The 25,000-nt window shown below is 37.1% G+C and overlaps 1 protein-coding gene across 2 annotated transcripts in view; it reads right to left on the reverse strand.

The window, feature by feature from the left end:
- Window positions 1-702: 702 nt before the first annotated feature.
- Window positions 703-25,000, reverse strand: part of LOC138022962 (intraflagellar transport protein 74 homolog) — a 43,698-nt gene continuing 19,400 nt past the window's right edge. For both annotated transcript variants that reach the window (XM_068869988.1, XM_068869987.1), the window contains exons 9-30: window positions 24,201-24,260; window positions 18,583-18,644; window positions 18,169-18,247; window positions 17,710-17,769; window positions 12,061-12,123; window positions 11,570-11,603; window positions 10,648-10,763; window positions 9,690-9,730; window positions 9,282-9,361; window positions 8,739-8,792; window positions 7,371-7,411; window positions 6,695-6,751; window positions 6,209-6,262; window positions 5,397-5,463; window positions 4,824-4,864; window positions 4,060-4,122; window positions 3,712-3,771; window positions 2,863-2,917; window positions 2,711-2,781; window positions 2,502-2,562; window positions 1,734-2,324; window positions 703-1,222 (exon numbers count right to left, since the gene is read on the reverse strand). In XM_068869988.1, the coding sequence (XP_068726089.1) occupies window positions 2,218-2,324; window positions 2,502-2,562; window positions 2,711-2,781; window positions 2,863-2,917; window positions 3,712-3,771; window positions 4,060-4,122; window positions 4,824-4,864; window positions 5,397-5,463; window positions 6,209-6,262; window positions 6,695-6,751; window positions 7,371-7,411; window positions 8,739-8,792; window positions 9,282-9,361; window positions 9,690-9,730; window positions 10,648-10,763; window positions 11,570-11,603; window positions 12,061-12,123; window positions 17,710-17,769; window positions 18,169-18,247; window positions 18,583-18,644; window positions 24,201-24,260 (1,326 nt within the window). In that variant the 3' untranslated portion in view covers window positions 703-1,222; window positions 1,734-2,217. The remainder of the gene's footprint in view (window positions 1,223-1,733; window positions 2,325-2,501; window positions 2,563-2,710; window positions 2,782-2,862; window positions 2,918-3,711; window positions 3,772-4,059; window positions 4,123-4,823; window positions 4,865-5,396; window positions 5,464-6,208; window positions 6,263-6,694; window positions 6,752-7,370; window positions 7,412-8,738; window positions 8,793-9,281; window positions 9,362-9,689; window positions 9,731-10,647; window positions 10,764-11,569; window positions 11,604-12,060; window positions 12,124-17,709; window positions 17,770-18,168; window positions 18,248-18,582; window positions 18,645-24,200; window positions 24,261-25,000) is intronic.

The raw sequence follows: 25,000 nt of genomic DNA on the forward strand, positions 1-25,000 counted from the left end.
AATCAAATATGAAAGTGGCTCCTAAATGAGCTCCAGAGAATCTCGAGTAACTTTGCAGAGTTCATCTTAACCTGCTTACTTCTTTTTCTTTCAATTCTTACATCTTGCTCTTTCTTCATGAAAGTCGTAAACTGATTAAGATGCAACTCTGCAAGGATATGAAATTTTCTCTGGAGTAAATTTAGAGCTACAAATCAAATATGAAAGTGGCTCCTAAATGGGCTCCAGAGAATCTCGAGTAACTTTGCAGAGTTCATCTTAACCTGCGTACTTCTTTTTCTTTCAATTCTTACATCTTGCTCTTTCTTCATGAAAGTCGTAAACTGATTAAGATGCAACTCTGCAAGGATATGAAATTTTCTCTGGAGTAAATTTAGAGCTACAAATCAAATATGAAAGTGGCTCCTAAATGGGCTCCAGAGAATCTCGAGTAACTTTGCAGTGTTCATCTTAACCTGCTTACTTCTTTTTCTTTCTTCATGAAAGTCGTAAACTGATTAAGATGCAACTCTGCAAGGATATAAAATTTTCTCTGGAGTAAATTTAGAGCTACAAATCAAATATGAAAGTGGCTCCTAAATGGGCTCCAGAGAATCTCGAGTAACTTTGCAGAGTTCATCTTAACCTGCTTACTTCTTTTTCTTTCAAATATACAATCAATACCTTTTAACAGTAACACTTAAGTCTCTTTAAGACAATACGTTTTTAATTTTAGAGTAAAAACATTTTGTAAGATTTTTAATAGTTTCCAATGTATTACAATGCTACAAACTTGTACCATATTATTGAAGAATACAATAAAACATTTACTGTTTACTTCATGTTGTGTCATTTAATTACCCAAAAAACACTTAGTAGAACTACACAAAACAAATCCATCAAACTAACAAAAATAAAACCCAAAACCTAAATTCAGACTTATATATTTATATATACAAAAAAATTTACAATCAAACCACAAAATAGCTCTTTTCTCAGAAGAACAGATTACATACACTTCAAGGACATCTGCATTAGTTACAACGTGTTCCAGCCCTCCTATATTTTGATTCTTGAAACAGAACAAAGCTCACATTTACTTTACAACACTGTGGCCAGAGATCATAATGACTAATAAATATTCATGAAAGAAGAAAAAGTCCAGAAAATTCAGGTTCGACTATACAATATTCCTCTACAAACAAATCAAAACCTCTATACAAAAAAAAATTCTTCAATTCACCTGAAAAACAACAAAAAAAAATGTCCTTCAAAACCAAAGAAAATACTAAATGAACTTTGCTCAGCACATATCAACATAAACAAACATATCCAATAATACAATAAAAAAAATTCCACTAAAAACTCACATAATTCCAAAAGTATATACATAATTTGTAATCACAAAACAATACATAAATCAAAGTTAAAAAAAAAAGCAATCCTAACAAACAAAACTTTCTATAAAACAGACAACATCCTACAAAAACCCTTCCGTTATTCCATTAACTATATAAAACGTTTCACAAACTACAGACCAAGATATCACGACCTTCACAAAAAAAAATACCAATTTAACAAGACGAAAAAGTTTCACAAGCTAGATAACAACAACAAACACGAGAATATCAATACATACAAATGAATACTATAGGACTGAAAACACAAACAAAGAATTTTAAGACTTCAAACAAAACTACATTAAAAAAAATTCACAATTACTTCACCCAAATACATCATCTTTCTTCTCCTACCTTGTGTGAACTCCAGCATCTCATCAAAGCAGACAATAAAACCTTCCCCACAAAAGCATATGCAAAGAATCCATTTCCACCTATACATACGACTTCAAAACAAAACAACAACTGCTCCCACATTACCAAATCAAAACACTGAATTTTCTTTAAATCTACACATTTCAAAAACGAGAACCCCGTGACTTATTATATTTCACAACGAAAATTTCCTTCCAGTGGCAAACCACACAAAATAAATTACCAACGAGTACACAACCATGAAAGGCAACAAACATTTCAATACTACTTAAATAAAATTTACAACAATCAAAAAATAACAAGAGCACAGAATAAAACTGAGCTACTTACTCGAAGATAAAAATCACTAACCCTAAAATAAAAATGAATTAAGAAACACCTTTACTTTCAACATAACTGCAACTCACTCTTAGAACATTTTTCAAACTTTGGTACATCAACAACAAGTTAAACACAAATTCAACTATCGTCCCAGACACTGAATAAGAAGCTTATTAATATCTTCCAATTGTTCTGTTACATTATGTTTCAAAGAACGATAATCACTCTCCATGCTCTTCTGGGCAATAACTACACATAGTAAAGGAAAAGACTTTCACCAAAGAAAATATTCAAATTTCCCATACACAACACAATAATTCTCCCCTGAAAAAAAAGTTCCTTTCTCCAAACCAAAATAAGAAAATACTCTCATAATTTACATCACTGAAACAACTATATAACAACCCATCCAAAATAAAAAGATACATTCCTTCATAACGAAATTATTCTGCTCATGATGCTGCCACTTCCGTTCCAAATTACCAAGCTACAAAAAAAAAAAAATGTGCCAGTCTTCTCAAAGCAAACCCCATAGTATTCCACCAATAACACTTAACAAAGAAATCCTCCATCAATACAGCAAGTGAAGAACATTGCAAACAATTCGTTTATCTAAATTAAAAAAAAAAGCTAACCTGTGAATGAGTCTCATTTTCCATCAATTTGCTCCTTGAAGCATCATAAAGTGTAGACAGTTGTTGAACATCTTCACCAACAAAGAAAACAAAATGTCAAAACAAGCAAAAAAAAAAACCAATATAAAAACAGAAACAAACAAAATACTTACGCTGCTTAAAAGTATCCTTCCTCCTGGACAACACCTTCTTTTCATCATACAAACGCTGCCACAATAGAAAAAAACAAATCAAACACAATTAAAAACTACAAAAAACGACGAATGGCAAACATTATAAAGAAAAATGTAAAGAAACACAAACAACCTTAATTGTCACAAGTACAATACAGTAGAAGTTTACAATTAACATATCAAATTTAGTACAAGATCACCAAAACAGCTAAAGCAACAACGGGGCCATTGTCTCTTTTAAAATCAATAAAACAGGCGTTATACAACATTTATACTCTTATACAAGACAAACAACTCAGACACAATTACATATAATACATGCTACACAGTACAAACTAGACTTTCAATTTTGTCTTATATGAAAATACATTTAATTTCTTTCTTAAATTTGGACACTGTAAGACACTTAAAATTTGGACTATACAAAACCACAATAATATTTAAAGCTAAAAACCTTATATCAAACTTCCCATTGTTACATTTGGAAAACTATAGAAACTTTCAAACACAATCTTCCATGGCTTCAATTCACAGACTCAGGTGCATATGTGACTAGAATTTGTTCCTTCTCTACTTTCCACCAAGAGGTTTTTCTCCAGGAACTCCAGTTTTCCCCTCCCCTCAAAAACCAACATTTCACTTAATTTCCATCAACAATTGTTAATTTCAGTTTACAGTGTCCCCAATTAGTGCTCCAATGCTAGAACGACTACACACTTAAGTTCCTTTTCTTTGAAATTATAACACAGATTACCTCACGTACACAAATAAAGGGAAAACAATTCAATTATACCAGTGAACACCACAAAAAAAAAAAAAGAAACTTACATCCTTCTTCTCTTCAGATTGCTCCTTCAAAGTATCCAAATCATTGTAAACCTCAAGCTCCTGAAAAATGCAAAAAAAACCCATACATTACAGAGTGCAAAAAAAAACACACCATACATGTACATGTTGGAGTTGATATTTTTCCTTGGTTAAAACTTTTTCAACCTCGCTGCTTTCTACTTTCCTTTGCTCAGGGTATGGCAATGTCTATAAGACAAATGAAACTAAAAAAAAAAACTACATCTGTTCCTCTAAAAAGTTTTTAACCAACGAAAAATCTGAACTAAAATAAGTATGTAAGCATTATATTACCAAATAAAAGGTTTCAACAACAACAACCCTTTATACCTGAGTCATGGTGTTAATTCTCTCTTTCAGAGTTTCCAGTTCTGTTAGGATTTTTGTTTCAAGCTGCACAAAACAAACAATACAGTAAGGCAATATCACACATGTTTTTCATGCTGACTGAGCTTGCGAAAAAAAGGTTAAGTCCACTTATGAGCCAAGTGGCAAATTAGCCTGAGGCTAATCCTGGTTTCTGTAGCATGAAGCGACTAGGAGTATTTCTCGCCCCCTCCTCTTCCCTTCCCTTCCTGGATGAGATACCAGTCCATCACAGGATTACCCACAGCATGAGAGTTGAGTGTCTTGCCCAAGAACACAACACGATGTCCCAGGCCAGAGCCCAAATCCTGACCACTCGATATGGAGTTGAGTGCACTAACTATGAGGCCACAGATGAGCTTGCAACACAAGCAAAAAATTAAGTTTTTGTGCCCTAATAATAATAATAGCGATTTAGTAACCATATTTTCACCAGGTGACTCTTCATCCATTAAAATCTAACTGAAATGTGTGTGGCCATTAGTGCAGCAACTTCCCCACCCTCGGTCAGTAAGAAATGCTCTATTTCCTTTGTTAGACATATTGTTGTCAAGTCATTTTCTTTGCTTTCTTTAAAAGCTAAGATTTTTGCCCTGTAATCCCATTTCTTACAATTTTGATCACAGTTTGCCATGATCATAATAAAGTGTGTTGCATTGTTGTGTAGCTGAAAAATGGCATTCAAAGACCTTCTACACACACACACAAAAAAAAATGACAACCCTGACCTGTTCAACCTTTTCAAGATCAGCCTGAACTCGAGAATGCTCTAAAAAATATTATAAAAGAGCAAAAAGAAAGTATGTCAACATTATGGGTTGCACAACAGAAAATTTCCTTTTCTCAACAATTCCAAAACAGACATGCATGAAACAGAGTACAATTAATTAACAAGAACCTAATTGTTCCAGATTATCAAAAACATAGAGCATCAAGTTTGTGGAACAATATTACATGTGGCTAAATGAAATTTACTTTTATTAGGCAAAGTTAAAATCAAGGCATTGCTGGCCAGCAGTGTTACAACCTAAAGCATGCTACAGGGCCGTTTACTAGCTCAACATTGCAGTTCAGCTGTGCTTTTTGGATCATCTTTCTGCTCCCACCCACCTTTCACCACCCACCTCCCCCTCTGGCAGAGATGGACTGTGGCAGCCTTACAATGTCACCCCCTCTGTTACGTGTGGACACACACGTCCATCACGACTCGTTCAGGCGCCTTCAACCCCAAGCTCTTCTTGCCAATGAGTTTAATTATCCTTGTGTGCACCTCTGAGCGAAAAAACACTTAAAGATCCTACCTAAATCTAAACTGGCAGCAGTGGATTGAGACTTGTGCATTTCAGTTTCCTTAAAGTTTAAATCATCCTAAAAAAAAAAGGCAACACTTCCACTGTACAGCTTTAAATACACTAAAATGGAATTAAAAGAATTAGCAACTGCAGAAGCACTTATTTCCCATTTGAGAGACCTCAGGCCCCAGTTGTTGGGAGGATGGATAGTGCTATCCATTGTATAGTGCAATTAGTTCCACTAGTACACATCCACTGGATAGTTATTTATCCGACAGATAGCACTATCCATTGTTTGAACAACTGGAGCCAGGTCGGTAAATACACTATGATTTCCTGCGCCTGTGTACTGTAGAAAGAAACTATGGTGTTACAGTTGTGTAGCACAAAAAAGCATGTTTGTGTTGATTTCCCACTTTTTTCCCCCACTGTTTTTTATCAACGTGACAAGTGCCTGTCTCCCAACTGTGTGAGGGGTACATGCATATCGCTGGATTGCAAAGATTTGCCAGTCATGGGAGCAAGCTGCAATAGGTGGAAGCTCCTGGATGTCTCACGAATGCACTCCTCAACTAGACACACAGTTTTTAACAAATATAATGCTAGTAACCGAAATTACAAGGTCGATTCTTAACACCATCCCCCCTCAATTATCCACAAAAAAAAGTCCACTCTAGAAACTTTTAAGTTATTAAATACATACAGCACAAACATAAGCCCAATAACATAAATTATGATTAACTTTAGTGTTTTTTTTTCTCCTCACAAACAAAAATATACAACTAACTTGGCTTACATCTGTTAGTTACAATTTTTATCACCTTCAATTTCCGAAGCTCTGCAGGGCTTGGTATGTGTTTGGATCGTACCATGCCCTAAAACAACAGTACAAACATTAATCACTCAATTTTAGAGGAATACAAATACCACAATATTATTACTTATCAATTACTGATGAAGAAGTTCTGATACGATTCAACCATTTCACAAAAGCAGGATGAGAAACATTTAAAATGACAGACATTGTTCTACATGCACGTAATTCTTCATTATCAGTATGACCTCAATGAGAAAAAGAAACGTACAGTGGACAAGGACAAAAAACCAGAAACTTTGCAGATCTCAAAATATTAACTGATGGACCTTTCCCTATCTAACAATAATATTAACCTTGTGTCTGAGTTGCAGAGAGCATTCTTCATTTCGGTGGGAAAGTGGCTGTCAATAATGGACAACTCAAGAACATGCTAGTAGAGTAGCTCATAGACTGCAAAACTTACTCAAAAACAAGGCAAAAGTCAACCTACTCTGCTGATGTGCTCTAAAATGTTGACAATAGTACTTTCAAGTTGTTGTTTTCTTGTCTGCAGAAAAGAGAAGGAAATGCAAAAGTCCAAAGAAATGTAGGGAAAATACAGGGGCAGTTTTCCTGGGCTGAATGAATTAAATTAGTTATTTATTGAAAGATGTGAACAACAGCATCAAACATGGTACAGTTTTTATCATACAATGTTGCAAAGGAATCAGCGAATGATTACAGGTAAGTGTTGTCTTTAGAGATCAATAATAAACACTTTTTAATGACTGGTCGCTCAGGAAACAGTTCATTTTGTTTCCCAAGAATCTCAATGTTTCCCCGAGGCACAGCCAAGGAAAACAAAATGAACAATTTCCCGAGGGACCAGTCATTAAGGGATTTGTTACATAGCACAAAAAGAAAAACGTGCAACACAATGGCAGTCGTCCGTCAATATTTGCAGGTAAAAGTGCACTGTCACTTTCTGACATCATAGATTTTGACTGTTGCTCGCTCAGCGACTTTTGGCGGGAAACAGTTTTATTGTTAGATGTCATGTGACCTCAAAGTAACCAATGAGAGTGCATGCTGCTGGGGGAAAAAACTCAGCTATATATTAACAATAATATTAATACAGTCGTAGAGGAGCATTGGCCAAGTATGAAAAACTAAAAATGCAGACACACCTGTTCATTTGCTTTAACCTCCTCAAAGGTATCAAGAAAATCTAAGTAAAAAGATGAAAAAATTAGCATTCCCAAAAATGTATACTTAAAGTAATGACACCTGTCTCTACAGGAAGGACTAATTATTATTGTGCCTTTGTAATTGAAATTATTTCAATATTATTACAATGCCACAACATCACAATTCAAGTAATCCCCTTTATAACCACACTTCATGAGAGATCATAAATACATACATACATACATACATACATACATACATACATACATACATACATACATACATACATACATACATACATACATACATACATACATACATACATACATACATACATACATACATACATACATACATACATACATACATACATACATACATACATACATACATACATACATACATACATACATACATACATACATACATACATACATACATACATACATACATACATACATACATACATACATACATACATACATACATACATACATACATCCATAATACATACATACATACATACATACATACATACATACATACATACATACATACATAACTTTATTTAGTAAAGCAGGTCAAGAGGGAAAAAAAACAACTTTACAGTTGATGTGGACCTACTGTAATAAAATTAACAATACATACATATGGTAGTGATTATACTTTAGATAAATAAGATAAACAATCGCTAAAAATAAATGAAGCATAAAATATGTATTAATAATAATAAAAATCGGCATGCTTATTATAAACTACTGAGCTGTCTTTTTCAAAAGTGATATTCATAACAGTATGTTTTAACTTCTCCAGTCCATTTTTAAAGCCTGTTTGATTAGAAAAAGATCTTACACTATCAGACAGGGAATTCCAGGCGATTGCAGCCCTGTGTACAAAGGAATTACGACCAAGCTCAGTGTTTGGTCTATTAACTAAAATATTTAAAGATTTCCTAAGATTATAGCTCTTACAGGTCCTAACAACTAATGAATTTATTTCCTCTAAACCTAAATTATAAAAAGCCTTATGAGTAATCATTAAAATACGAAATTTATAAAAATATTCAAGAGGCATCCACCCCGCTCTTGCTAAAATATCTTCATCAGTCATGCCCTTTGGCAACTTATGAATTAGTCTAGCAGCTCTAATATGTATCAATTCTAATTCTTTAAATTTGGAGCCAGAGCCCCAAACCACAACCCCATAGAGGACACTTGAGATTACAGTCTTAACGTACAGAGTTTCTACCATAGATTTTCAACTCAATAAACTGACGCAAAAGCAAACAACAACCACTGCTAGTTATTGCTATACTGTAGAACTTCCCCACATCATACGACTTTGGAACAACAAAAAAGATGGCCTACCGTCCATTGTTTCTTCTCTTTTTTTCAATTCCTTGTACTTGATATTTCGTTCTCCTAGAAAAAAATTCAGTCAATGACATAATATTACCCAACTCACTGAACTAAACAAACAACATAATACAGTATATAAGCTGTCGGTCAAATCCGTTTTCAGCTTGTATCCGTTTTCACCTAGGATAAATTGGTGATCCTCATTTTACCGAAAGGTTGAATATTAAAGCAGCTATCAATCCTCCAAAAAGGAGTGAAAACACCTCATAGTATACCCATATGCCGAAAATCGTGTTAACAACATATGGAAATATTAAAAATTTTGTTTACAAGTAAAACCACTCACATTCACCCTTAAAGAAAAAACTGTGTTGGCTGTTTGAACCATTCAAACAATAAATTATTCATCTCAGAGAGCTGCCTGACACCAAGTACAATGTAATACTTTACAAGAACAATCCATACTATGACACCAATACATCCTTTCAAAGACCCACACTTAATGGATGTTTCAATCTCCAAATAGTTACTCCAAAACAAAAAATATGAAACCTTGGTGCTCCTCCAAATCCATGTCCAGTTGCTGAATTTCACCATTCACCGTTTCAATCTTCTCTCGAAGTTCAGCAGTCCTATGCATGAAATGATTGTTAAAAGACCTCTGACCTTACTTTTAGTCAAAACCCAAATATAACCTGAGCCTTCAAGCCAATACATTTGAGACAAAATTAGGGCCCCACTTCATGTACATGTATACTTCCTCCTTTCTTTTCTCAGCAGGGACAACAAGGTATTAACACATTGCACATAAAAGTGGCTGTAAAGCATGGGGATTGACACAATAATAGTACATTCACATTACCTGTGTGTTAATGCGCTTCAGAATACATTATTTCCAAAAAAAGACTTCCAAAAACAAGCAATAGATTACAAGACAAAGACATAGTTACATGTACATACTTTCGCTCCATACTTGCAATCTCCTGGTTATCTTCCTTCACCTGCAAGTATTGAACAACAAAACAAAAACAAACAATTTGTAGACTGTCCATAACAACATTTTAATTTAAAGACAATGTATGTCAAAGAAACCTCAGAGGGGATTAAATTACACAAGAGGTATCAAAATGGGAAAAGTGAGAAGCCACAAAGAACACCATGATAACATTACTGCATCCCACCAAACTGATGAGAAAGAAGCACAAGTGGCCATCGCTTCCAAGCTCAGCTTACCTTCATTCCTTAATAATGATAATAATAATAATAATCATAGTTTTATTGAAACACATTTTCGCATTTAAAAATGAATTACAAAGTGTATTTACAGTTTAAAAAAAAAACATTAAAAACCATATTGAATATAAAGATTATATAACAATGTAGATTCTAAATATAGGGTTCTCTGGGTATGATTTCTCATCGGACGTCCACGTGTGCTCACCCTCGTCATTGTCAGGTGCTTTGAGAGAGGGCCCTTCCCTTCCATTTTCTTTAAAGTTTTAATACAAAGATCATTATGGCATACGTTCAGCCTTGGGCAGTCAGCAAGTTCACATGCCCTGCTGTAGGTTTAATACCAAAAGCTCGATTCTTTTGAGCTGTTCAGACAAATAAAAAGGAAGAGCCAGACTACGCAAGGCTATATTCCAAAATAGAGCATATCAAAGACACATAAATTGAGACTAGATCAGCTGCTGGGACACCGCCCCGATGTAAAGCACGTAGGATATGCAAGCGTTTGGATGCCTTAGCAACTACTGATGCAATGTGTTCATTCCACTTTAAGTCATTCTGAACAATAAGCCCCAGGACCTTGTGTGAGGTTACCACTTCTAACGGTTGACCATCAATTGTTAAGCGGGCTAACTGGGGTTTTTCCTTAAAGAAACACAAATAGTACAGTACAGGGTACAGATACCTGTTTTAGAAGCCTCTCTCTTTCTTCTGCTGGAGTTCCTTTGTTTTCCTTCTCCATCTCATCAATCAAACTCTGTTTCTTCTCTCCAAGTTCATTCAGTTTTTCATACAAGGTCACTAAAAAATGCAATGAACAGTATAACTTTCGCTAGCCAGTATTAAAGGAAAGGCCACGACACCACAGAATAAAGGAAAGCATTATTTTGCGCTTAACAAGCAGGTTTGAGCCACCTATGAAGAAAGAGCCTTTCCAGAAAAGGCTACACAAGCAACTACAGTAACATTAAATGAACTTGAGGTGACTAACTTAAATGCTCACATCCACTACAAAACAAAGAACACACTGACACAATACAAGTATTGAAAATTGCATAGCATTGCATCTGATTCAATAATTTATTGACACCTGAGGACTATAATTATTAGTCCTTAATTTCACAATTCTCCTTATTAATTTCAAAAAATGGAACAAAGAAGAACTCAGAGACATGTTTGCAACTGGATGAAATTAAATTACCTTTCTCACAACATGAAAAACAAAAAAAGCACCTTCAGTGGACTAAACATGTTAATGTTGACATGTTAATTTCCACTTGCGTCTCAAATGATGTCCATAGTGTACATTTGAGCAGAAACATTTCCTACCCATTTCTACATGTAGCACGGGGAAAATGTAACAATTAGCATTCTTGAGCGATGGTTAATTACAGGACCAGGATGAAAAACACTTTGTAGTGAACTAATTTCTGGATTCCCAGATGAGAGAAATGTTGAAATTGGAGAGAAAAGCATGGAAACACTTTGTGAAATTTAGCGACATTGTTACTCATCTAATTACATGTACATACAAGTGCATTTCGAAACATACAACAGTTACTGTATTATCTGCACTTTTCAGCATGGACCAAAATAATGTTTCCTACCTGCTTCTTGTTTGATGGCAGAGCTAGACACTTCCTGTTGACAACAACACAAACCTGACTTATGATGCCAAAAGGAATGCTTAAGTTAATGGAGATTAATTAAACAACATTACCCGACATACCCAGGTTTGTGGATTCAAAACTTGAAATTAATGTTCTATGGTGCTCACTGCAGTGGCCCACAAAAAAAAAAAGAAAAATGGAGAGGAAAAAAAACAAAGAGAGACTTTCCTCTTAGACACAAGAGACTAAGTACTGAAAATGCAAAGGGAGGAAAACTGGGCAACAATCCACACCCTCAGGACTATTGAATTCCTGCAATTTACGTGATGAATTCTACTCTAGTTTGGAGTTTTTTCCCAACTTCCTAACATGAAGAATTCTATACCTTTTACTTGAACAATGACAACAAACTCCACCATTGATATTCAAAATGACAAAAGAATATATAGCACAGAATATTGCAAAAAACAGAAACAAAACAAAAATACCTCTTCAAGATTTTGAATGCGTGTTGTTAGTGCATCTAACTCTTGTTGCTTTTGTTCAAGCTCCTGTGGCACAAAGAAAAAACAGAATATTTATATTCTATTTTACTTAAAGCACACACTACAGAAACCTTATTCAAGGTTCACAGTAGGCAGAGAAAATTAATTAACAAATAGAGTGATATAAAATAAATATTGTCACTCAGTAATTTTAAAAAATAACAGACATTTCAGGTAAGAACCCTTTCTCAGTGTGAAGGAAACTGATGAAATATGTAATCAGAAGGAAGCATGCAGATGAATGGTAGTGCGCGCATGCATCAACTCACATTTAAACAAAGTTCAAATTGATGTTAACTCCTGTACAGTTCCCAGCTGGAAAAATAACTTCATTTCACATAGAAATTTTTTTTAACAAATTAATGTAGGGGAAATGTGATCTCAACCCTTTGATGCCTAAACCGGTCAGACTTCATTTTTAATAGTATTTTACTCTGCTTAACGCCAGAAAATTCTACTTGTCAAAGGGGAACCCCCAGGAGTCAATGGGTTAAAGAGAATTTAAGTACACACTGTAGGCCAAGTAATAAAAGCCGAGTTATGTCTCAGAGGCATATACATAGCAAGATACATGTACATGAAAGACAACTTGAAGAGTAAAGTCAAAAGGGAACACTGAGTTTTGTTTTCGTCGGTCGTTTTCAAGACTGAGAGAGACTATCAGATCAGACAACGACTACAACAGATTTAATCAGTCCAGTTGAGACATTTACCATGAGTACATGAACAGACAGTAACCAGTAGCTACAACTTCGATTCAATAACAACAACAACGTTAACAAGAACATCTCACTTAAACTTGAGCTTGCTCGCTCAAATCCGAAACTTTGGACAAAAACAAGTCTTACGTAAACAGGCTATTAATAGTGAACTCGTGACCATTAACTTAATTATAGAAATTGACAAGTTCATTTCTAGAACAAGTCAGGGTCAAACTTCTTTGGTGGCCTGATTACGCGTCCATATCTTGACCTTGTTTCTTTCACCGAGGGTGGTTGAGGGGTGCTCACACTTGTCTGTTTCAGTTTTCTTGATACGGGGGGGGGGGGGGGGGGGGTGCAGGTCTGGTGAAGATTTTTTCTTCACTTCAGCATTAGGTGAAATAACAGGAGGGGACTCGGTCAGGTCCGGCGCATTGTGTGCACTCACACTCTCATCTTTCCTGATGTCGGGCAAAGATTCTTGCAACTCTTCCTTTGTCTGACCCAACTGCTTGCGGTTTCGCCTGTAGACTTTACCATTAGCTTCAACCCTATAGCTGCGAGGTGCAATTTTACTAAATACAACTGCTTGTGACCACTGAGTTTAACCAGGGAGTCTCATACGCACTATATATGTCCCCAGGCTTAAGTTCTGAAAGCTGCTTAGCATAATGGTTGAAGTACTTTGCTTGCTTAACACAATCCTTTTTGAGAAGATCCCTCACTGATTTGTTACACTTGAGTAGAGATTCCAAGAAGGGAAGCAGTGTCTTGGTTCAGCAACCAAAAAGATGTAGACTTGGTGACATGCCCATTGCGGCAGCAGGGGTGTTGCGGTGATCCAATAAACCTAGATACGGATCAGACTTGGACAGAAAAGCTTTCTTTATTATCGACTCGCATGTTTTAAAGGCACTTTCAGTCACCTGGTTAGCTTGCGGGTAACGTGGTGAGGTAGTGCAAATTCTTCAAAACTCTGAAGACGAATACTGTGGACCAGCATCAGGCACTCCATGGCGTGCAAAATGCATCTTTAGTTAACAAATCACAGTTTGTGCAGAAGTATCAGAGAGATGATCCAACTCAATGAAGTTGCTGTAATAATCTACAAAGACAAGGTAATTACGGTTCTCGGAAGTAAACAAGTCGGTCGCAACTCGCTGCCAATGTCTATAAGGGACCGGGTGAGGTTGAAGAGGTTCAGTAGCTTGTTTTGGCTTGACATTCTGGCATATAGAACACTTATCAATCAGCTCCTTGAGCTGTACAGACATTCCTGGCCAGAAGAAAACTTTTCTTGCCCTTTAAAGACACGCTTGGAGTCCTTGATGAGACTTACGAGTTTCCTTCAACATTGAGCGGTGGAGACTCTCTGGGACAACGATCTTTGTTCCTTTAAAGACAATGCCATTATGGAGTGTCATCTCTTCTCTGTATTTGAAAAATGGTTGTGGTCTAGTGGGTACCATGGCAGTTGTTGTTGGCCAACTGGCGCGTATGACCTTAGACAACACTTGTAGAGATTCATCTTTGCCTGTTTCCACTTGAAACTTCACAAGTGTTGAGGCATATATTGGCAGATCCTCAACAGAATTAACAGTTTGTAGAAGGGTGAAGTGTTTGGGTCTTTGAACTACTGGGTAAGGCACAAGAAAGAGCATCGGCAATGTGCATCTCTTTGCCAGGCTTGTAGACGAATGTCAAGTTGTATTTTTGCAACTGGAGAATCATTCACTGTAGTCTTTTTGAGGCTGTGTTGATAGGCTTCCTCTGGATTGCAATCAATGGCTTGTGATCTGTTTCCAAAGTGACATGTTTGCTATAAATGTACTGTTCAAAGCGCTCGCAGGAGACCACAATAGCAAGGAGTTCCTTCTTGATCTGTGTCTAATTTTGCTCTGTGGGAGTTAGAGCTCTATTCGTGTAGTGTATTGGCTGTCCATCTTGAAGGAGCATCGCACCGATTCCGTACTGAGAGGCATCGCACTGTATAGTAACATTCTTACTCACGTCAAAGTACTGCAAACATGGAGCTTTAGTAACAAGTTCCTTAATATTGCTAAAGGACTCTTCTTGAGGTTGTTGCCAGCAACTTTTCTCCTGCTGTCTCAGGGCCTGAGAAATTATTATTTTACTGTAGGCAGATGTTGGTTGAATTTCGCTAGATACTGGACCATTCCTAAGAAGGCTCTAACCTCTGCAAGGTTCGTAGGTGCTGCATAGTCAGCTATCGCTTGTACCTTAAATGAGTCAGGCAGTAGACCTTGCGCTATAAGGAGGTGTCCTATGAAAGGAACTTGTACCTGTTGCAGTCTCAACTTCTCGTTGTTGAGAATGAGGTTTCTTTCTCTTGCTCCTATAAAAGGAATGCTTTGAGATTCTGATGGTGGTTAGCCAATGCTGCTTCAAGGGTATTTCCAAAACCACAGACTAAGAAGTCATCAGCGATAACTTCTACACTGACCAGTCCTTCAACTAGCTCATGCATTCGTTGTTGCCCTAATTCAGGTGCAGAATTTATACCAAACGGAGTGGTCGGAATGGTCGTCAGATAGCTGCTCTTCTCAACTAGTTTAACTTGCCAGAAGCCGCACTTAGCATCTAACACACTGAAGACTTTTGCACCACTAAGTCGAGTTGCTACTTCCTCCATGGTTGGCAGGGGGTAGTATGATCGTTTGACTACGTGGTTAAGATCTTGAGGGTCTAAATATACTCGAATTTTCCCATTGGGCTTCTTGACTATGACAAGGCTAGAGACCCATACTGTGGGCTCTGTTACCTTGGCGAGGATACCGTCCTTCACCAGGCTAACTCTGTCTTAAGTGCTTCTCTTAGTTGGACAGGGACTTTGCAAGGAGGATGCACCACTGGAAAAACGCTTTCATCTACTCGGATAGAGTTGTTTCCATCAAGACACCCAACTCCACTAAAAACCTCAGTGAATTCAGATAGGACAGGATCTCATTTGACAATTGAAGGAACATCAATCCTTTCGTCATGAGTAGCAATTATGTCAGTGTCCAAAATTTTGACGAAATTCATCTTCTTGCAAGTGATTCTGCAAAGAAGTGGTGTCAAATCTTCCTTCACTATGTGGTAAAGGGCTCCATACTTTCTTCCTTTTCTTTTGGTAAGGAGGCGGATTTGTCCAAGCAGCCAGACTACAGAATGGTTGTGCATGACGAGCCTTGAGTACAACTTTTCCAGATTATTACACTGATTGTCGCCGGTTACTCTGATGTAATCACCTTTTGGTAGAACGTTACACAAAGCACCTCGATGGAGACACAGAACTAGCACGAGCTGTTGATGTAGTGATGGCACGAGCAAAGAGAATTTACATTTTGAAAATTAGAGTTAACAAGTTGTTTTCCTTTTTCTCTTTGCATTGTTTTCTAAAAGAAATAGAAAACAGGTACTCCGTGTTTCTATCGAGTTATAGAAACACTCGTGAACGTTTATGAGAAGAAGAAAAACCTGTGGCTTGTGTTCCCACAGCAATTCTCGTTCTCCCAAACTTTCACTTGTGTTTCAATAACTCAATAGAAACACGGTACATGTTTTCTATTTCTTAAGTAGTTGTACTTCAGCCTTGTTGTTCATCAGGACTGTAAACCTCACAATCTTTCACACGATTGACTGAACTGGATGTACATTTCTTAGTGTCCATCTCTGCCACATTTATTGCATTTCTTTCCAACAGCAGGGCATGCAGATTTTTTCATCTCATGGACAGTACCACAGAACTTAGCAGTAGGTGTGCTAGTGTTATTACCGGGCCCCTTTTCTTTGGGTTTCCGGGAAAATGACTGCTTCTTGTTTAGGGTGGGTCTACGTGAAGTCTTGCCTTCAGTAGTGTTCTTAGGAGATTTTGCTTTCTTGAGTCCTATACGAATGACAATGGGCTCTTCAGTTGAGATTTCTGATGCACATATGTCAGTTAGTTCTCCTGTTCGTAGGATATCCAAGGCTTTGCCTCAAGTATAAAGATCTTTCTGTCATTCTTGACTCCAAGGATGAGACGATCTCTGCTCAAGCTGTCTTTGAGGTTCCAGAAGCCAGAGTGTTTGGAGAGATGCATCAGTGCTGTACAGTACTAATCAACACTTCCTCCAAGTTCTTGCTCCCTTTTATTGAAAAGGTGTCTTTCATAAGTTTTCTTACGTTGTGGCAGACACCGAGACTCAAATTTCGCTAGTACATGTGGTCAGAGCTTTCATGACCATCTTCGTCAAAAGTAAAGGTATCAAACATCTGAACACCTTCTTTGCCTACAATGTTAAGAAAATGAGCAACACGCACTGGACCTTCTTGTTTGCTGATCACAGTTGCCTTCTCAAAGATTTGCCAAGCTCTCTTGAAATGTAACCAATTATCGCCTCAACATGATCTGTCCTCTAGGTTTGGCTAGCGGCATAGAAGAAGCGTGGACTGGAGGAGCAGCCATAGTGCTAGACGCTTGTCCACTAGTCGACGGCTTGGTGAAACTTCTGAGTTTTGTTTTTGTCGGTCGTTTTCAAGACTGAGACGATCAGATCACGCAACAACTACAATAGATTTGATCAGTCTAGTTAAGATGTTTACCATGAGTACATGAACGGTCAGTAACCAGTAGCTACAACTTCAATTTAATAACAACAACATTAACTAGAACATCTCACTTAAACTTGAGCTCGCTTGCGTAAATCCGCAACTTCTGGACCCAAACAAGTCTTATGTAAACAGGCTATTGATACCGAACTTGTGACCATTACCTTAATTATAGAAATTGACAAGTTCGTTTCTAGAACGCTCTGGAACAACAAGAACAGGTAAGGAAACTCTAGAAAACTCTAGATAATTTATCATAACACACAGTGAATAGATTATCGTGTATACCAATACTTACAGATTTAAGTGAATTGTTAACATTCTTCAGCTGTGCATATTTTGCTTTCTGGTCAGGAGGCTACACAGAAAAAGAGAACAAGTTTAATATACTATACATGTGCAAAAGTTCCAGAAGAAGAATACCTACAAAATGAATGTAAGTGGTTTTAGAGTGCCCTGTCTTTGACCAAGAAAGCTTGGTTAATGCAAACCCCACACAAGGAACTAAATGGGCACTTGGATTGCTAAAATCACACCCTGCACCTGTTAGATATGACAACATCTACAGGGGTAGACTCACTCCCAGAATTACAGCGGTGGACCCTGGTTGAAAACGATCTACCTCCCATAAATGATTTGGATGCCAAAACAAAGCAAAAACAACATAATATTTTACAATGACTGCACGCTCATTGGCTAACTTTTATTGTCAATAAGCAGACAGACACATAAATTTACAATTTATCCGATCACTTACCATATCTTCCACTAAACTCTCTGCCATTCTTCTTTCCTGGTCAAGTTCCAGCTCTAATTGCTTTATCTGGTTCTCTTTGCTTTAAGTTTGAAAGAAAAAGGAATGAAAATGAAATTAAAAAAATTACTATTGCAATATGCCAAGGCACATGCAGGTTATAAAGTGTAACCCACTTTCTGCTTGGAGTTATGTAGCAGCTCTCGTAACATATAATGTGATTGGCTGGATACCCAAGGAAAAAAAATAGACTAAACAATTGAAACTATGACTTAACAATAGAAGCTGCTTACAATACCAAACAATAGGAGGTTACAAGAGCTGCTACATTAACTGTCTGCTTGTGGCTTGAACACAGAAAACATTAGACAAACTGTCTATTTCCAATAGGTGTACAATGAAAATGGCAGCACTTACTCTCGTCTCTGCGTAAAAAGCTCATCAATAGAATTCTGTTCCCGTTCATTCTGTATCTTTAACTTAACAGAAAAACAGCAAAATTGACAAGAGTTAGGGGCTCCTATGTAGTACAAACCTTGAAGTTGCACTTAAAGACGCACTATGAAAGGCGTGGTGCCTATAGGCACATGCAAAATGATACATCAATCAACTGTGGACGCAACTGAGCTCTGTCATAATTTGTGCATAAATTAAAAAAGCCCTTTATGGCAATGTGACCATCATAATTATGTCATAAAATGTTATCCGTCGTTCTTCTTTTTCAAGTGCCCAGTCCCTTTTTTCTTGTGCTAGAAATATCTTTTAGGATTCCGCTTCAGTGTTGCTCTTTGTTGATCAACATCTTGCATAATCAGTCGTCCTAATGAATGGACGCGAACAAAACAAAATTTTTACAATTGCACAGAGAAGCCTGCAAAATTCAGGACTTCAACGGGGTTTGAACCCATGACCCCGCGATTCCGGTGCGACGCTCTAACCAACTGAGCTATGAAGCCACTGACGTTGGGAGTTGCTCATTTGTGGGTTCTAGTGGTCCCGTGAGGAATGAATCAATGATGAAATGAATCAGAATTATATGAACTGCGGATATGAAATCAAGTGAAGCTATGATCTTCGCAGTTATGAACGCAATTTTTACAATTGGCTTCCTCATGGGACCATTAGAACCCACAAATGACCAGCTCCCAACGTCAGTGGCTTCATAGCTCAGTTGGTTAGAGCGTCGCACCGGAATCGCGAGGTCACAGATTCAAACCCCGTTGATGTCCTGAATTTTTCAGGTTTCTCTACGCAATTGTAAAAATTCGAGACAGCAGAAAGCAAATCGTTATCATTAAGAAAGTTACGACATTTTTTAATTTCGAAGACATGTTTTGATGTTACAAACATTGTCAGTTACAAAATATTTGAAAAACCGTTTGGACTATATAACAACTAGGCAAAACATGCACAATTAAATATGATTAAGTGACAAGAAATACATATTTGAGTGAGTTACAGAGTGTTAGAAAGAATGTAGAGCCTAAAGCGTAAGTGTCAGGTTGACGTGATGAACTTGTTGGTTTAAATTAGGCTTTTCCCAATTTACAAAAATTTGGTTTTATCAACGGAGTACCATTTGTCGAAACATTCTCATCGGAAATTTCATTCAAATGGTAAGCGCTCATGGATAGACAAAGAAGAGATTGCATAAGAGCTTATCCTCATTCAGTGTAACATTAGGGCCAAACCATAATAAACTTAAAGGAACCAAAAGCAAAACTGACACAAAATGTAACAGGCAACCAATAAAGATGGCACAAGAATGGACTGATAAAGCTCAAACTCCTTTGAGGGAAATTCAATCTGAGCAACGGAATTCTGAGTGTTAAAGTGCTACTGTGATCAAATTTTTATCCCTTGAGTTTTTTGGTTTATCACATAAAGTACCATAAAACATTAAAAATGCTGTTTACCGTTTGGAAATATCTGCATTGGTTCCGGAGATATTTAAGTTTGAAAAATGTGTTAAATATGCAAATGAGAAGGCTGATGACATCATTCACCCAACCCAATAGAACATCAAGAATATAAATAGAGCTATCTCGGTAAATTTGCAACAGAGACCATTGAAACTTGGTGAGCTAATAGTTCTGAAGGCAACACACCTATGACTGCAAAGAAATTGGTTCCCATGGCAACTCACTCTTTTCCAGTCCCCTCCAACCTGATTTCAATATTTTGGTGATCTCAGGCTAGAAATACATTTACCAAGGCCACAAACATGACCTAACAACTTTATATGCTGGCAGGATCATGCAGATGAGGTACCATTTGCAAATATCAAAACAGAATGCCAAAGGTGGTCTGCAAAGCTCTTAATGTCAGGGAGGTCTGGAACCCAGTATGTTTCCATGGTAACAAAAATGGTATGCTCATATTGTGGAACACATCTACTAGAATCTTAGTGCAAAGAACCAAGTACTTCTGATACAAATTGGCTGAGATATCTTTCTCCATCATACTTGATCAAAATTTGGTTGGGTTTATGACGTCATCACTTGGCTAATTTGCATATTAAAAAAACTCGAATATCTCCAGAACAAAAAGAGATATTTGAAAATGGTAAACAGCATTCTTCTTCTCGCACAGACTACGTCTTTATGTGCCAAAATGGCTTAGATAGGGAAGATGCAAATTTCGTCACAGTAGCACTTTAAGTGTCTTTATGCGACCCCCGGGGGGTTACTCCCTTATAAGGGCTTAATGGGGACGTGCAGCCAGCCAGGGTATGTTTTTCGGAATTTTTGTCTTCAACAGGGTATTTCGAATTTATCATTTTTTGTCTTAATCAGGGTATCTATTTATCAATTTTTGTCTTAAACTGGATATCTTTTCTCGGATGATAAACAGTAAAATTATTGCAAGCCCATCCGTTGACTTTGGCATTGATACCAGGAACACTAAATGTCTTAAACAGGGTAGGAAAATCAGCGATATTTGTCTTAAACAGGGTCAGGGTATGAGAGGCTGCACCGCACCTCCCCACCCAGGGATATATCGAGTACCCCCCCCCAGGATGTGACCTCACGGTGGCCACATTGGTGTATCTGTTGCAGTTCAATTTTATCCCCTGGTTGAATTTTTTTAAACCACTTAAAAAAAAGTCCAAATTTTTTGAACCAGTTAAAATGTTTTAAAGTGGTTTATTTTTATCAAAAAAAAACACGGGGGCTTTGTTTTTTAGGGGTCTCAAAAAGAACCAGGCATTCCTTTTCTTCGTTCTACTCCTCTCCCTGACCAACTCAATTGCCTCCACCCCACCCTTACTTCACAGATCCATCCCCAATACCTTCCAACACACTACAACACCTAGAGTTGATATAAACTACCTCAGTCTTATCTTGAGTCCATTCAACACTATCCAAGAGTCCACAAAAACAGGATTTAGGAGCAGACTTCCTTTGAAGCCAGATGAAATTCACAGAACACATTGATTCACAAATCAAGAAATACACTAATTCTCTAGCTCTTTCGTTTAGTGACTTATGTAATGTTTAAAAACGAGGAGCAGTGTTTTTAGACCCGATAAAACATGTGCTGCAAGTTTTTTGAACGGCTTAAAAAACATTCCACAAAGTGCGTGTCCCTCTGGACTCAATTGTGAGAGGTGAATATTGGCATACTAGAAAAACAAGCTATTCCTTATCAGTATTCTTTATATAAAGAATACTAACGAGTATTCTTTATATAAAGAATACTAACGAGGAGTGTTTTATCCGGATATAAAACTCATACACGTGACGTTGTATCAGTGTTTTGATAGGCTGTTAGGCTCATGCATTAATAATGAGCTTTTTAAAGATGTATTTTGGATCTAATTTGAAGGATTTTCGGATCGCTGCTATTTGTGCCATTGCCTTTTCAGGTTTTTTCCCGTTACAATGAGATTTGTAATATTCTACCGATACATTTGCACTTTTACAATGATTTCCTAACAATTCATATTCCCCTTGTTTATATTAATAAGTTGCATAGTAAGTATTGACTGGTGGGGGTGTTGCTTAAGTACATAGAAGTAGCTAATATCGATTTGCATTCTGAGTTGCCGTTTTTCAGACCTCTCACAGATCCTATCGTCAGAATCGTATCCCTATCGTGAGAATTGATACGTCTCCATGGTATTTAACACTGGTTAGCACTATCCATGCTTCGAGCAACCCGGGCCTGGTGCTTATAGTCTCAGAAAGGCAATTTGTCTTATTCCAAATGTAGAGAAATATTTAAAGACATACTTAAAGATTTAGGGTACAACCTTCAGATGTTTGGTTTGCATAGCTTGAGACCAGGTGGTATTACTACTGTTGTTCATAATAGTGACAATTCAGTCTCCGACCAGGTTGATGAAGCTGTCCGGTGGGTGGAAGACGGATTCTGCTTAAAATTTCTAATTTCCTGGGTTTACGATCATTGTTGCATTCTAGATGCCTTTCAGTTCAGTCTTTGAATGAATAAACTCGATTCTGCCTGGGAGAATCCAACCATACTCTTGCTGTTTTCGTCTGGTTACAGAGAGTTTAAGGTGAAAATGTGACTGTTCACGGGAAAACATACTTTAATGCTTATCCGTTAGACGGGCAAAACCGTTAACCATCCATTAGTTACCTGTTAGAAAATTTTAGAAAAATTTCTCGTAAACATTAGAGGCGTTCACCTAACCGTTAGCAGTAAAAGTCAAAATGTTAGAGGGGAGAGTGAAAGCGTTTAATAGCCGTTAGCCAGTAGCCATTGGCTGTTAGCATCATACCGTTGGACTGGAAAGCCTAACACTGCAGAGCCATTAGAAAAAATTAGGAACCCTTTAAACGGTAATGCAACTATTTGCCATCCGCTAGAATGGCCCGGCAACAGTCATAAGTAAAGAAATCTGTGTATTGCAAGACGTGAGCTAATTGTCTCGGCCTGAAGTCCACTTCATAAGCTACAGTGCAAATGCATGATAATGGGATATTAAAGCAAGCGAGCAGACCAGCGAGCAGCGGGGATAATCTTGTTTCCATTACGGAAACTAAGCGAGCCATGTAGTTGAAGAGGAATTAAGATGAGTGACTTAATTCCGAGTTTATTGTATGCATTTTATAATTTAGCTTGAGATTTTGTTTTTAGTAAGTTCCCAGTGGAATGTGCAGGGAAAAAAGATAGACTGTGGAGGTTTATTAAAACAAAAATAAATGCAAGGCGTAACCCTAGCAAGTCGCCACTAGGGATTACTGAAGAGTGTCAAAACGATTTTTAAGCATTTAAGTTTCTCACATACTTTTAATAGAAAGCAAGCTTTGTCACGTCAGGTCATGACAAATGGTAACTGAAACTGACATGTCCAGCATGAACCATCGTGTTTCAACACATTGTGCTACGAAGTGAATTCATGTCGATGCAAAACTTATTAGTCATGATTCGGATTTTTCGCTTGCTAGCATCTTACTAACATCGGACTTTGTTCAGCGGGCCCGTGTATCGACGAATTTAGCGCTTGTTATGGGTAGTGTTTCCATTTCACGGCTATGAATGTAATTGGCATTACATTTTCGTGGGGATATTGACCTTTTTCTGAAACGATTTATAAAACTGTTCTTTGGCTGTACAGTATGCATGGCGCCAATTGCTAACGCTCAAGCAGATCAGATGCAAGCCTTAAGGCACTTTCACGGTTATCCGTTAGATTTTTTTCACAGTCGTTAAACGGTTGCGGATCATTTTCATGAGCCGTTAGGCAGGATTACTAAGCTGTTAGACCATTAGGGCAAGGCAGTAGAATGTTTGCCTTTTGTCTACCATTACTATTAATTCACACCCCATTGGCAGCATGGTCTTAAGGTGGGTATTCAGTTCATTACAGGCAGGTAATTCTACCCACTACCTGGCTATTATTGAAACCCCTGGTAACTATAATAAACTAAATAATAATAATAAGAACAAATAGAGGTTGCAGGTACATGGACATTTTAATTTACATTATAAGAATACATTAAAAATGACACTAATCGTTTAAATTTTAATGTTATTCTTATAAATGTACAATTATTTAAACTCACTGCATTGAAGTCTTGAATGATATCATCCATCTCTGTGTCTGTATTTATTTTGTCCAAAAGCTGTTCAAAGCAAAAACAGGTAATAGTGCTCTTTACATACACGTACATGCAAGAAGAACAGTAACATTACAACAAGTATTAGTTCTTTTCACACTTTCAGTAATCTCGTATCCAGATCTCTTTTAACAAGAAGAACTTTTAGATCTTATAACCACGCTTTGAAAATTTATCTGTTTTCTTACCACTATAGTCACAACGTATTGCACATTCCAAAGCAGTCCTTGTTGATTTACTGATCACTATAGCCACAACATCACCTTATCAATCTGTAGCAGAACAACTAACAACAACGATAACCCACTATTTATTGCGCAATCACTTATAGCTATTGTGAAATCGCCGATTGCCTTATCAGTTGTAGCCGCTGTAAAATCTCCGATGACGTAATGGTCTTAATTAATCTGGAACTTTCTTCGGGATATGTATGGGTATGAACTATAAGATAACACTTTTAACAACTTTCTTAAAAGTCACGATTAAATTTAATTGGCTTTTGACACGAGTAAAGGGCTAGCAAAGTAATCACACAAGTCACACAATTCAAGAATTATGTTATCCATGACTATCTTTAGTACGGTGGTTATTTCCCTACCAATGACGTAATCCTTGCACGTTCTGACACGTTCTTTGCTTGGCTTGCAAATATTTAATTCCCCCCCTCCCCACTCTATCTCAAACTCGCTTCAATAAAACAGCACGACAATTCAATTCTCTTGTCTAAGAATATGAAAAATACTGGG

Source organism: Montipora capricornis, chromosome 11 (assembly GCF_036669925.1).
Source record: "Montipora capricornis isolate CH-2021 chromosome 11, ASM3666992v2, whole genome shotgun sequence".
Lineage (NCBI taxonomy): Eukaryota > Metazoa > Cnidaria > Anthozoa > Scleractinia > Acroporidae > Montipora > Montipora capricornis.